Source organism: Monodon monoceros, unplaced genomic scaffold (assembly GCF_005190385.1).
Source record: "Monodon monoceros isolate NGI ecotype Baffin Bay Population unplaced genomic scaffold, NGI_Narwhal_1 Super_Scaffold_6, whole genome shotgun sequence".
Lineage (NCBI taxonomy): Eukaryota > Metazoa > Chordata > Mammalia > Artiodactyla > Monodontidae > Monodon > Monodon monoceros.
Genome location: NW_021703783.1, coordinates 43,432,793 through 43,447,103, shown reverse-complemented (window position 1 = coordinate 43,447,103; position 14,311 = coordinate 43,432,793). Strand labels below are relative to the sequence as shown.

The following is a 14,311-nucleotide window of genomic DNA, read 5'->3' as shown; positions in this document are numbered from 1 at the left end:
ACACACACACACACACACACACACACACACACACACACACACACACAGGCTTATCTTTACAAAAATAAAGACACTAAGACTAAATCGGAAAACAAAGCCAATCACCTACAGGAGATGGGAGAACAAGGTAGCCTGGACAGGAAAGGGAATAAGGGAATGACACTTCTCTGCGTATACCTTTTTGCATGGTTTTGATGTTTTAGAAGCATACTGATGTTCTACATTTTCAAAAAATTAAGTTAGTAAGTATGAGGAGAGAAAAAAGAACAAAGCAAATGAACCAAACTTGTTGGCTTACTTCAGTAACACAACCACACTAAAGGGGGAAAAAACTAAGCCAGGACAATTTTGAACTTATTTGATTATATACCCGCGCTTGGGGGGGAAGGGGCAGGACTGCCAATAAACCCTAAACTCATCTTAGTAGGTTTTTTGATAGTGGTATGGGTGAAGCAATTCTGAAATTTTTAGGTGTATTGTAGAATCGAGCAAATGAGTAAATAATGTTGTTGGGAACCAGAGTACTTACTGTTTGGAAGAAGGGAAATAAAAATATGAGATGAGGGAAAGTGAGGAAGAACCCCATGGGGCTGGCCTGGAATTTCAGGTGTCAGCGTGAGCCCAAAACAAATGCCTAACTCTCTGCTGGCAGGGCCTAGAAGCAAAGACACCCCAGTAGCAATGAGCACACTTGGATCTTGGTCTCTAACACCGTTACCTACTTAAAAAAAAAAACAGGGCTGGTAGAGAAATGGTTGAATCCCAGACTGGAACAAGATGAATCTAGAGTATCCTGCTATGCTAGAAAATAAGGAAGTGCTTAAAAATTGATGGGAGACCTCAGAAATACCCAGAGAAACAACCTTGAATAGGCTCCCACTGGCCAAATAAGGGACAATTCGAATATGAAAATTATTTAGGACAGGAATCAATTATAAACCATTGAAAAAAATTGGCATCCATGAGTTGACACTGATAATAAATGAGATAAATGAATGAAGGAGAAGGGTAAATGTGGAGGGAGTGGCAGAGTTGGCAAATCTTAACAAAAACTGGTTCAGGTAAGAATGATTAAATAAATGGATGCTAAATTTAGAGGGAACCTTTCAATGAAGAGCAAAGTACTTGCATGGTCTTAAAGTGTATTCCCACAGCCTGCTTATAAGCTGCAAAGGGGAAAATATTAATTGTACAGTGGAGAAGCTGGGTAACACCCTGACTGAGCAAAGTTAACATCACCAATGAGGGGGAAATGGCCATGATGTGAAAGAACAAAGTATCATCTGGAAAGAACTAAGTATCATTTATGTAGTATTCCAACTGAGGATGTATAACCTGAATCTAGCCATGAGGAAAACAGCCAACAAATCCAAAATAAATATTCGATTTTAAAAGGGGGAATCAGGGCCTAAAGTTATTAAAAACTGTTAATGTCATAAAAGATAAAGAAAGGCTGAGGAACTGTTTCAGATTAAGGGAAACTAAAGAGACAGAAAAACTAAATGCAATACATGATCCAGAGCCAGATTCTACACTACAGGAAAAATGATGCTAGGAAGGATATTAATGGAATAGTTGGCAAAACTGGAATATGGCTGGTAGATCACACAACTATATCAATGTTAAATTTCTTGAAGTTGTTAACCATACTGTGGTTATGCAGGAATATGTCTTTTTTCTTAGGAAACACACAAGGCAACATTCAAGAGTAAAGAGGTTATATAAGTATACATGCATACATGTATGAGAGAGAGAATAAGCTAAACCAAATGGAGCAAAATCTTAACAGCCAGTGAATCTGGGTAATGGGTACATGAGGTTCTTCTGGGTAAAGAACATGAGGTTCTTTGTTCTAGCAACTGCTTATTCTTGCAACTCTTTTTGCAAGCTTGAAATTATTTCCAAATAAAAAGTTTAAAAGGAAAAAAAAAGCAGCAAATCCACTAAAGTGAAAAATTGGTTAAGACACATTGTGAAGTAAAAGAAAGAAAGTAGACTGAAGAATATGAATGCCATGATCTAATTTGTATTAAGGAGAAAAAAAAGGCATAAGAATACTTTCATATGCAAGTGCTACAAAGGAAAATCAGTAGTAAGTATCTCTTGGCAGATGGGCCTGGACCTTTCACTTTGTGCCCTTTTCCTGTTACATCTTTTTACCTTAAGCATGTTAAGTATAATTTTAAAATGGAAATTAAAAATATATGAGGGTGATTTGGTACAAATTTGCCTCTGCCTGTGGCTGAGGCAGAGGGGGCAGAGGAGGCCATGCAGACTGGCTTGAGGGAAAGGCCCACTCACCTTAGGCAGGTCCAGAAACAGGTGCCGAGAGGATTTCACCACAGGGCACGACCGGCAGACTTTACACTGAGGCTTCTGTGAAGGGAAAGTCAAGAGAAGGGGTGACCCAAGGTACGACAGTCAGGATCAGGCTGCATGCCAGGAGCTGTCCAGGCGAGGGGGGAGGCACAGAGAGATGAGGTCCCCCGTCTGGCACCGAGCTTAGCCTCACGCTCACACCCCGCCAACTCACGAACTACTTACTTGGGTCTTCTCTGAACCTGCAGACTCAGGTTTGCATAGCACAACATTTGCTACTCAGAGTTTCACATCTGTGTCCTTTCACTCCAAAGAATAGGAAAAAGCATTCTCTGAGCACAGGCTAGACCCAGAGCCCTGCACTGTACGTAGCTGTGTGAGGAGCAGAAAGAGCAGCGAAGAGAAGACACACGGTTCCTCTCCTTGAGGAAGTTACAATCAATCAGGGAGAGAGGGCTTGCGTGAGAAACAAGCACAGGCTTTCACACGGCAAAATGTCAAGAAATACTCATTTTCATGGCACAACTTGACTATACAAACATTGAAGGATGATGGCGAAAGGAGTAAACAGGTGGAGCTAACCAATGAAAGCTTCTGAATGAGTTTTGATCTGGGTTTTTGAAGGTGAGAAATTATAACTCTCAGTACCACTCTCCTGAACTCCACATGCCTCTATCAACTGCCTACCTAACATCCCTCCTTGGATGTCTAAGGAGGCACCTCAAACTTAACAAACCCAAATAGTATCACTGCATTCCACAGGAAAGCTCTTCTTCACCCAATCTTGCCTGTGTTCATAGACAGTACTACCACCCGCCCAAGCTGCTCAAGCTAAAAGCATACAAGTCGTCATTCTCTTGACTTCTCTATCACCCCGAATTGCAGTCTATCCAGTTCTACAGAGTCTGCCTCCAAAACATATCTCAAATCCTTCCCCCCTCCCACCCCGCTATTTCTACTGCTATTAACCTAGTCCAAGCTATCGTCATCCCATTTCTGAGCTACCACTGGCCTCCAGGCTGGTTTCCCCACTTTCTCTCTCACTTCCCTCCTACCCATTATCCACAGAGCAGCGTGCCATTCCACTCCCAGATGGCTGACTGGGCCCTGGAAATCGGGTCACTGCCTACCTCTCTGACCTTGTCTCAATCCACCACCACCCATCCACCCCCACCCCGACTCACTATGAGCCACACTGGCCTTTTCAATTCCCCTTTTCAGCGCTTTGCTGCCTCGGGCCTTCGCATTTCCTGGTCCTTCTGCTTGGAACACTCTTAACCCCACTCATCACCTCCTGGCTCCTTCTCATTCTTCAGTTAAACTCTCATTTCAAATGTTACTTCTGAGAGGCCTTCCCTAATCACCCAGCTTAACTCTTCCTCCAGAAGTCACCCTTCACCACATCTTCCGGGCAGTTTACCCTGGAGTAACTCTATTCTATCTTTAGTGTTGGTTTCCTCCCGCACTAGATAAAAATCTGTCTTGTTCACTGCTACATCCTCAACACCTAGAACTGTGACTACCCTAAAGACTCAAAAAAGTTTGTTGAATAAATGAATGAATGAATGAACTACCAAATGAATAAACATGGAGTAGAAGTAAAGGTGGTATATATGGAAGAGAGAAAGAACTAAATAAATGCAGATCAGGTGGTATGAAGCAGGAGCAAAGGTAGGGTAATATGAACTCAACTTGTCGATTTTCCAGCACAATGCCAAGCACATAGTAAATGCTCAGTAAGTATTTATGCAGTGAACTGAGTGATGAGTTGCCAGGACAGAGTAGGAAGAGCCACTGGTGAAACGTCTTGAATGCTAAAACAAAAATCCTATGGACAACAAGGTCCTACTGTATAGCACAGGGAACTATATTCAATAAGCTGGAATAAACCATAATGGAAAAGAATATAAAAAAGAATGTATATATTTGTATAACTGAGTCACTTTGCTGTACAGCAGAAATTAACACAACACTGTAAATCAACTATACTTCAATTAAAAAAAAAAAAAAAAAAAAAAGGAAAGAAAAAAAGAACCTGAGGCAGACCAGACTGGGAGTCCCTTAAGATTAGAGACTGTCTCCTTCCGGGCTCCCAGGAGACCCTCCTCTCACCTTGAGCTCGATGGCATTGATGAGCTTGCCACACTTGTCACACTGGTCACCCCGGGCCTCCTCATAGCCACAGAAGGGACACATGCCCTCCACAAAGCGGTCAGCCAGGAAGCGGGCACAGTGCTCACACCGCAGTTGCTCCACAGTATCTTGCAGCACAAAACCTCGGGCCACCAACCGCTGGAAGATATCCTGGGTAATTCTGATGAGGTGAGCAAGGGACAGGGGAGGGGTGGACCGGGGGAAGTCAGAGGAAGTGGTGCGCCCCTCCCTCCTGCCACTCCACCCAGGATCCAAACCCATTCAGTCCAAGTGCCAAAGAAATCAGTCAGAGACCACTCAGTCATCTGCAGGGAGTTTACTGACGAGCCCAAACACCTCACATCAATTGCCCAACTCCCCACACGATCTCTTTCCTCACCGCTCTAGAATTTACTTTTGTAAAATACAGATCTGTTCTGTATTCTTCAATAACAAAAGTCTCCAAAAGGATAATAGGGCTGTTTAGTTCTTTGATATGTCCTAAAAATTAAAATTAAATCAGAGTGCTGCTAAACTGCACAGCACTCTCAGCTGGCAGCCTGTCTACTATGCAGTTTTTATAAGGACGATAATCAGGCAGAGGAAGATGAGTGTATTTGCTATAAACACAGGAGTGAGAGGGGCTGTCCTGAGACAGTGGCGGCCAGGAAGAGAAGGGAGGCGGTAGAGGGAAGGCAGGTCCTTCCCGTGAGCCTACGTCCTGTCTCTTCCCTCCCTCAGCTGCACCTTCCGCCCTGGTCAGGCTTCTGCACACAATGAATCCCCGTAATAATGCCTGGGACGCATTTCAGGACAATATCTGGATGTTTGGGGGTGGGGGACGGGGAACAATCTTGGTTCCTTCTTTCTGTCTCCTAGATATTCCCACTGCTCCCACTCTCCATTTCCGCCTGATTAGAGGAAACCTACTTGGTCTGCTGCGGAGTGGTTGTCCGACCAAAAATGTCAAACGAGATATTAAACCAGCGGTAGATGTCGGCGTGGATAACATGGTACTTGTCACAGATCTCCTGGGGGGTTAGACCCTCCTCCATAGCCTTGGTCTCTGTCGCTGTACCATACTCATCTGTCCCACACAGATAGAGGGTGTTCCACTGGCGGAGCCGGGAGTACCTGGGAAGGAATGTGGTGATCATGAGGCCCCATCTCAGCCCCTCCCATGTACCCAGGATCCCTCCGGCTTCCCCCCTTGAGGCCTCCTATTCCCTTGGGGCCCACTGCTCCCTCAGGGCTTTCCCCCAGCAGCTGGCTCCACCTGGCAAAGACGTCAGCACTGAGCACGCAACCGATGATGTTTCCAAGATGGGGGACATTGTTGACATAAGGGAGGGCGCTGGTGATGAGCACATTCTTCTCCCCAGCCACAGGCAACCTGGTAGGGAAGAGAACAGTCCAGGGGGGAGAAGAGAGGGTCAAGAGGGACCCAAAGTGCACAGAACACCCAGATGCATCTGTTCTACTGTAACAGGCTCACGTCCGTCTGAAGTCTTTCCTCACATGAATCCACTGGAGCATAAACTCCCCCAAAAGCCATGAGGTCCCTACGGTTGCAAATACGGGGCCCTGCCCACAGCAAGCAAGCCTCGTGTACTGCTCCTAAGAAGCCTCGTTCTGACACTGAGCTCTGTCTCTCTTTACTACCCTAAGTACTCCTTTTCCTTTAGCTCATCCCCAGGCTCCAAACTCTGGGGTATTGACAACTCTCCCCAGGATCTGTCCAACCACCATCATTTGCTGACTTCCTAGACGCCAGTGCCACCCAAAAACGCTTTCCCAGCACTGACCTCTTCCCTTCTTTCCAAGTGCTATGTTAACATTACCTCTACTCACTCCCTGAAATGTTTACAGCTCGCCAGCCCATACACAAGCCTTCCCAAGTCCTCTCATATCCCTTGACTCTTCCCTCCCTAACCCGTATCTGTCACTTCCTCACGGCCTGACTCAAACCAGCAGGAACCAGCCATTGCCTTCACAGCCACCCTCTCCTCCCCACTTTCCCAGGATCATTCCTAGTCATGTCACTCAATCTGCTGTCGGAAGTCACTCAGCCTGCTCTTCTCTTTTCATGCTTCATCACCAGTGAAAGCTCAGCTGCACACATCTTGTATTCACCCCCCTCCCGGCACTGACACCTCACCAGGTTTCCTTTCATCTTTCCAACCATTCTTTTCTTTTTTCAGTTTTAATATCTTTTTTTATTGAAGTATAGTTGATTTACAATGTTGCGTTACTTCCAACCATTCTTAATCTACAATTGCTGACTACCATCACTTACCATGTCCTTCAACCCTGGGCATCCTGCGAGCTCACCAAGTCCCATAATCTCTTCTGCTAATAGAGACTCCAATGATTCCCTCATGTTAACCTTACCCTTCTTCCCAGCTGCATGCTATATATCCAGTTAGATGTTCCATCTACTTCCTGGAGCATTTTACAGCTCATTTCCTTGAGAAAGATCTCACTGTTTTCTCCTGGATTAATTGACTTTTCTCCCCATGACTGAACACCATAGTTTTCTCTGAAATCCAGCTTAGAAATCAGCTCCTTCAGGAAAGCCTTTCTTTACTGGCAACCGGCCTTCCACCCAGTCATCCTTGTATCCCAAGTCCATAAGCATCTTGTACCACACATTCTGTGGTGCTCCTTTTGTGTCACCTTGTAACGTCTCTCTCATCTTGAGTGTGCTTACTACGGTGGCAGATATGCACCACCACAGAGTACGCCCAGGGTTCTGCCCTCAAGAGGGTTACGTTCTATCAGACAACTTCTAACTGGATCAGTGCGATGAGGGGTACAAAGTGCCCAAGGAGCTCGAAGGAAGGCAAGTATCTCCAGCCTAAGACTAAGACTTCACAGAGGCAGAACTACTTGAGTTGGCCCTCGAGAATGGGTGGGAATTTGCCTGATCAAGACACTGGGGATGCTCCGTATAATTTCTTACAACTGCATGTGAATCTACAATTACCTCAAAATAAAAAGTTTAATTTTTAAAAAAATTAAAAAAAAAAAAGACACTGGGGATGTCCTTCGGTCAGAAGGAAAAGCACAGAAGATAGCCTGGTTTGGCTCTAGGGTCTTTAGTCAATTGTCTCCTCCTCTAAGTACACAGTTAAACATGTTAGCCTGTATAAACACCTGAGAAAAATCTATCTCCTATTCTTTATTACCTCTAAAACAATCCTCAACAGGTACTCAAAAGAAATACTCAAAATCAGTGAATGAACAAACTTTCATTAATTCATTCAAATTTTATCATAATCTACCAAATGCTTGGCCCTGTGCTAGAAAATGTGTACCATAAAAGAAGACAGAGGCCCTGCCTTCAATAAGCTTACAGATTAGCGAGGAGACAGACATGTAAAGAGACAATTATAGGGCTTCCCTGGTGGCACAGTGGTTAAGAATCCGCCTGCCAATGCAGGAGACACAGGTTTGAGCCCTGTCCCAGGAAGATCCCACATGCCGCGGAGCAACTAAGCCCATACACCACAACTACTGATCCTGGGCTCTAGAGCCCATGCGCCGCAACTACTGAAGCCTGCGTGCCTAGAGCCCGTGCTCCACAACAAGAGAAGCCACCGCAATGAGAAGCCCGCGCACCGCAATGAAGAGCCGCCCCCGCTCGCCACAACTAGAAGAAAGCCTGTGTGCAGCAATGAAGACCCAACGCAGCCAAAAATTTAAAAAAAAAAAAAAAAAAAAAAAGTTTAAAGAGAGACAATTACAACATAATATGACGATGGAAGCTCCCAGAAGATGAAGCACTTAAGACTCTCACAAGCTCTACAGAGAAAGAAATGATAGAACTGGTCTCTTGGACAACTGTACAGCAGGTAGGTAAGATGCAGGCATTCCAGGGAGAAGGAAGAGCATGGGCAAAGACACCAAGGTGTGAGAGTATATGATCTCAGCCTGCCTTCCTCTTAAAACTCATCTTGACCCAACTGCCCCTTGACTGACCAGCCTCCAGCCACTAGCCTTTCAGAAATTCCTTATAAAGAACCAAACACGATGCTTGCTCTATCTGAGACACCCTTCCCCCAGACTTACCCTTGCCTAACTCTACTCATCTTGCAAGTCTTAGTTCCCTATTTTTTTTTTTTTTGGCCATGCTGCGTGGCTTTCGGGATCTTAGTTTCCCACCCGGGGACTGAACCTGGGACCTCAGCAGTGAAAGCGTGGAGTCCTAACCACTGAACCACCAGGGAATTCCTGCAAGTCTTAGGTCAAATGCCATTTTTCTAAGTTAATCTCCTGTGATATTTTCTCATAGCATCCTGTTCTTTTCCTTCATAGTACTTACCAAAATTTATAATTATACCTTTGTGTGACAGGTTTTATTTAACTTTTAATTTTATATTGGAGTATAGTTGATTAACAACGTTGTGTTAGTTTCATGAGTGACAGTTTTTTTTAAACACCTGACTATACCACTAGACTCAAAGTGGTATGAGAGCACAGTCTTATCTGTTTCGTTCCCCTCTGTAGACCCAGTTCCCAGCACACAGGGCCTGACAAGGAGTGGACACTTAAATCTTTATTGAACAACATGTTCAGAACTACAGACATTTCATTTCAATGGAAAAATCTATGTATGTGTGTGAATATTATCTTAGCTATCAGGAGAGTAACAGAATATGATGCTAAGCATGTAGGCAGGGGCCAGATCATGAAAGGCCTTGTGAACTACACAGAGAGACCATCTGTAGAATTCTGAAAAGGAAGGTGAGATGATAACATAGGCAGTTTTAAGCAGCCATTCTGGTGGCAGTGTGGAGCACGGGATGGCATGGAAGGAGAAGGTTAAGAGATGGTGAGGCCCAATCTCAGGTAGCAGCAGTGAGGACAGGGAGAAGGGATGGATACTAGGACTCTTTAGGAGTTAGAATCAATAACCTGGTAATGGAACAAATGATACAAGCAGAGATGAGAGAAGGGTATAGATAGATGACACCAAGATTTCTGGCCTGGATTTTTAGGTGGAAGGTGGGAGTCATTCACTAAGACAAGTGAATGAAGGAGAAAGAAAGGCTGGCAGGGAAGGTAATAGGTTTGGTTTTGTACACGTTGAGTTTGCAATGCCAGTGGAGGTGGAGGAATCTAGGAGATAGTCTGACAACTATGTCTGGAGCTCAGAATAGAGATGTGAACTGGAAAAAACAGATTTAGGTGCAATCAGTAGACAGAAAGTAGCTGAAAACATGGGTGCAGATGGGACTGATGGACAGTATATCCAAAGTATTAGCCAAGAGGTTGAGAGAGCAGAAAATCAAAGGTCAGCAAAGAGAATTCGACAGGCAGGTATTGGCTCTATCAACAATTTCCATGTAAGAAACCAAGCCCCACTCATGTGTGCCTACTCACACTGGATTCTGCTGTGGCTGAACAGGGGGCAAGCTTTCCAGGCCCTTCTCCCAAGCAGCTACAGCCATGGCAATCTCCTCCTCAGATAGGGTAGCCAGCTCCTCCTCCTATGAAGAGTGGACAGTATCCCTCACCAGGTGAGGGGGGGGGTGCGTAGAGTAAAGAACTCTTCTCCTTGCTCTCCATAAACTGAAAAAGTTAGCAGTCATGCTCAAAGTCCCTCTCCAAGCCACCCACCACCTCACGCACTGAGGCTCTGTGGGGACCCCTCTGCTCTGTTCCAAACCTCAGGCTCATTGCTGACAGCCCTCCCCTCAAGGAAGCTGGGCTGGGGCTGCTTTTGGAGGTAGGGCCGGAGGGCCAGGACACCCTGCTGCTTCAGCACAGTCTCTGCAGCTCGCTGACATGGCTCCTGAGAACTCAGTGTCTGGAACCAGCTGTGCAGGGCACCCAGCTCCTCTGTGGCATGGAAGAAAAGAGGCAATCAGTAAGACCGAGAATGGGCAGGCGGGAAGGGACCTCCTCCCCTTCTTCACAAAGTTTCTCCAGCTGCCTTTCCCAGTTCCCTCAGCCATCTTTCTGCTATAGCTGCCCTGTCAAGCTACACATCAAAATGGGTCCTCAATATTCTATTGCCCACTCTGTAACCCCTACACCAAGCTCCTGGGGTTGGGGCTGGTGGAGAAGTGATATGCACAGTTCTCACCAGGGAGGTATGCCGGGTCTTGGAGTAATGGATATAGCGCTCCCCACAAAACAATGTCAGCTAGAGATTCTGTCTCCTTTGTTGAGGAAAGAAAGGAAGAAGTACACAGGTGAGACACTCAGGTTCTTCCCAATTGACATAACAGTATCGTACATTTCCTAAGCGCTTACTATGTGTCAAGAACCGTGATAAGCATTTTAAATTACCTCTCTTAATCTTCACAATAACCCACTAAGGCGGACAGTAATACATTACCCTCACTTCAAAGGTGAAAAAAATGAAGTTTAAAGAGTTTTTGTGAGTTTTAAAGTTTACACTGCTAGTAAGTGGCAGTTTGGAAGTTCTGAACTCTGAATACAGTCTTCCCTCTTAATTCGTATATCATACAGCTTCTCCCAGTACCCATCTCAAGGCCCAACTCACCCCAGCCAGGAACGGACAGCTCCGACGACTCAAGCTGTGGTCTATATGAGTCAGGGCTCTCCGGACCGGGCTAAAAACATCTTCTCCCTTCTTCCCTTGGACCACTAAATAGTACAGGGCAGCGGACAAAGCTGGCTAAAATGCAGGAGACACGGGTCAGGGCAGCCATGCAGAGCAAGAGCCTGCCTACCATTCCCCACATCTCAGTCCTACCTGCAGCTCTGTCGCTTCCCATTCCAGCCACTGGTTGGTGAGGTCATCTTGCTCCCAGCCAGATAACAGAAAGAAGTATCTACCCAGGAAGAGAGCAACAGAGGTAGAATTAAAGGGGCCCATTTGTCTAGCCCATTTCTCACCCCCCAGTGAAACAGTGGTTGTAAAAAAGTCTACCCAGAGGACAATAATCCCTGATTCTATTCAGCCACCTCCCTGCATCAAGAACCAGTACTGACCGACAGATTGCACTGGTGGAGAAGAGGTAGTTGCCACTATCCAGTTGCAAGACAGGAACCTTAGGCCGGGTCAGGAACGGGACCACACACTCTGACCCGGAAGAGGAAGATGGGTGAAAAACAGAGAAAAGAAAAGAAATGCTTTGTCAACTTAGAGGGACAACTTCACGGGGGGGGGGGGGGGGGGGGATGGGCAGTCTCACGGAGAGGGTCCAGGATAGGAGCACTGAAAGGGGGTGGGTCCAGAATGAACTGGAGAGACCAGCAGGTGTTCAGCTGAGACGGCCAGCTGGAAACAACAGATGGGGACTGCAGCGAGGAGGTGGTGGTACTGGGGTAGTGCTGCAGCCAAGAAGTGGAACAACTGAAAGTAATCAGGATATCTGAGAATGATCTGAGCTACAGTGGGAGAACAAAATTAAGAGAACTGGGAGGATTGACAAGAGAACCGCTTAAGAGTCACCCAAACAGATGGCTGGGAATGAGAAGAGGTAAACCGAAGAGAGTATGTGTGTCTCTGTGTGCTCAGGAGAGGAAAGCAGAGTTTGCTAAGAACGACAAAGGAGAACCTGGTGGTTATCATGTGAGTGACGTGTGGTGGTGGGGTTGCCTGATAGGGGTGGGAGAAGGTTGGAAAAGGGAAAGAGGTTCACTGGAGTGAGGCGAGGTCCTGGAAGAGGAAGGAGGGGAGGCAAGAGAAGGGTACACTGAGGGTAATTAAGGGAAGTGACGGATGAAAGGTACGACTGGGAAGAAAGAGGGGATGGGGCGCCCAAGGAGAATGCGGGAGAAGGTTGACGGGAGTGCGTGACGGGGGCGGGGTTGACGAAGACAACTGTAGGGTGGTCGTCGGCGTGTTTTCAGTCCCGCCCGGCTCATCCACCGCCCACCAGCACCAGCAGACTACCTTCCGGGCCTACAGTGCTGATAAGCAGCTCCGCTCTGCCCTGGGCCCTCCCGGCCGCGGCCAGCACGGGCAGGCTCCCCGGGGCGCCCTCGCTCACGAACAACCTCATTTCGCCGCGGATCCCACGCTGATGCAACCGGAACCGGTCTCCCGCCAGTGGGATGAGCGACCGCCGCGAAGCACGCCGGGAAATGGAGTTCCGAATGTGGCCTTTCCCCCGGCCAGACTCCCGGAAAGTAGACTATTTCTCCCATCATGCAACACTAGGAAACAGGAAAAGAGTGTCATAGAGACGAAGAGGCAGTAGATGCTGTGCCAGAGCAGCACTTTTTTGGTGGGAGGGCCGAGGAGACCTTATCGTGTGGGGCTCGGCGCGCTTTAATCCTGTAACGCAGCCCAAGGGCGGTGACGGAAACCGAGGCCCGCAGTCATCTTGCTGAAGTGGCGATGTCATGGTAGCGGCTATTCGCAATGGCTGACTCTTGATTCGAGTTCATAAGAATCAGAGTTTTAGAGTTGAGTTATGATAAACTTACGTTAGTGGCACAATAAAAATTAGGGTACATATCCTATTAACAAAAAAGAATGTGACTATTAAATATTAATTTAATACCATTCTAAAGCGCATATGCAGCCAGACAATCTCATTTAAAGGGAAGGGAGCGTGTAAAGGAAAAAGGTAAGTTGAGGCGGAGTAAGAAGGCTAAGAGTTTGTCAATAAGTATACGTTATTCAAGGAAGCACGTGTCAGTAACTGAGAAAGGGACCCTTCTTAATCATCTTTGTATACCTTTAAGATTAATTAATACCTAATTGTACTTATGAGCTGAGGTACAGTGAGGTTACTTTGTGCTATACAATGCATTGAAGATACGATTATTCACAAAATAGATATAGGCTTCTGCCTTAGCGGAGCTCACAGACTTCCTGGGAAGTCAGAAAGTCAAACAACCTTTAACGTGTCATGAAAGTTATAATGTGGGAATGTGAAGTCTGCTGTAGGGTCTCCTAGTTAGGACCCCTACCCGACTCTAAGGGGTTAAGAGAGGCCTTCTTGTGCAAATGGCCTTTCAACTGAGATCTAGCTGATGAGAATGAGTTAGCCTGGTGGAGGTTGGTAGGAGTGGGGAAAGGAAGTGTTTCAGGCAGAGGAAACAACTTATGCAAAGGACCAGAGACCTCAATGCTGTTTAGGAATGTGAGGAAGTAGTGTGTGGCTGGAGTATGGAGTTTGTGGTGGGGAGTGTGAAAACACTGGGCTGAAAGGAGAAAGTCTCTGTAAACCACACTGTAAAATTTGGACTTTACTCTGAGGAAAATGGGAAGCCTTTGAATGGTTAAGTCAGGGGAGTGGCAGGCCATTTTTATGTTTTAGAAGCATCACTCTGGCTGCTGTGCCAGGAATGGACTGGAGAGGAGTAGAACTATATGCAAGGAGACTAGTTCAAAAGTCATATTATCTGGGCTGAGAAGGGCGGTAGTTGTAGGGATTAAAGGAAGTAGACAGGTTGGAAAGATTTAGTAATCAATTAAATGTGAGTGGTGAGGAAACAAGAGGAATTAAGGTTGGCTGCCAGGTTTCTGGCATGGGCAATTGGGTACATCCTCTATGTACTCCAACAGATGGTAGTATTTCCCCTATCAGTGATTATCACACTATTTTAATTGTTATGAGAGGGCATCTTTTTTTTTTTTTTTGGCTGCGCCGAAAAATGAGAAATCTTAGCTCCCAAACCAGGGATGGAACCCATGCCCCCTGCAGTGGAAGAGCTGAGTCCTAACCACTGGACCGCCAGGGAACTCCCCAAGAGAGGGCATCTTAATTGACAATGCCTAGCACATGGTCCTTGCCCTGGCACGTATGGTAGTAAGCATTCAATAAATATTTATAAATTTAAATTTAACTTGGCAGTTCCCTGGTGGCCTAGATTTTAGGATTCCAGGCTTTCACTGCCATGGCCCAGGTTCAGTCCCTGGTTGGGGAAC

General features: G+C 46.2%; 1 protein-coding gene across 3 annotated transcripts in view; it reads right to left on the bottom strand.

The window, feature by feature from the left end:
- The window catches only part of MARS (methionyl-tRNA synthetase), an 18,616-nt gene extending 5,804 nt beyond the window's left edge, over positions 1 to 12,812 (bottom strand). Inside the window, exons 1-11 of one of the 3 annotated variants that reach the window (XM_029204866.1) lie at positions 12,326 to 12,521; positions 11,419 to 11,509; positions 11,180 to 11,258; positions 10,967 to 11,101; positions 10,544 to 10,619; positions 10,124 to 10,296; positions 9,838 to 9,944; positions 5,729 to 5,845; positions 5,383 to 5,586; positions 4,432 to 4,633; positions 2,302 to 2,376 (exon numbers count right to left, since the gene is read on the bottom strand). In XM_029204866.1, the coding sequence (XP_029060699.1) occupies positions 2,302 to 2,376; positions 4,432 to 4,633; positions 5,383 to 5,586; positions 5,729 to 5,845; positions 9,838 to 9,944; positions 10,124 to 10,296; positions 10,544 to 10,619; positions 10,967 to 11,101; positions 11,180 to 11,258; positions 11,419 to 11,509; positions 12,326 to 12,434 (1,368 nt within the window). In that variant the 5' untranslated portion in view covers positions 12,435 to 12,521. Of the gene's footprint in view, positions 1 to 2,301; positions 2,377 to 4,431; positions 4,634 to 5,382; positions 5,587 to 5,728; positions 5,846 to 9,837; positions 9,945 to 10,123; positions 10,297 to 10,543; positions 10,620 to 10,966; positions 11,102 to 11,179; positions 11,259 to 11,418; positions 11,510 to 12,325 lie in introns of all 3 variants that reach the window. The other 2 variants (XR_003791048.1, XM_029204865.1) reach the window with 2 other exon arrangements.
- Between the last annotated feature and the right edge of the window lie 1,499 nt (positions 12,813 to 14,311).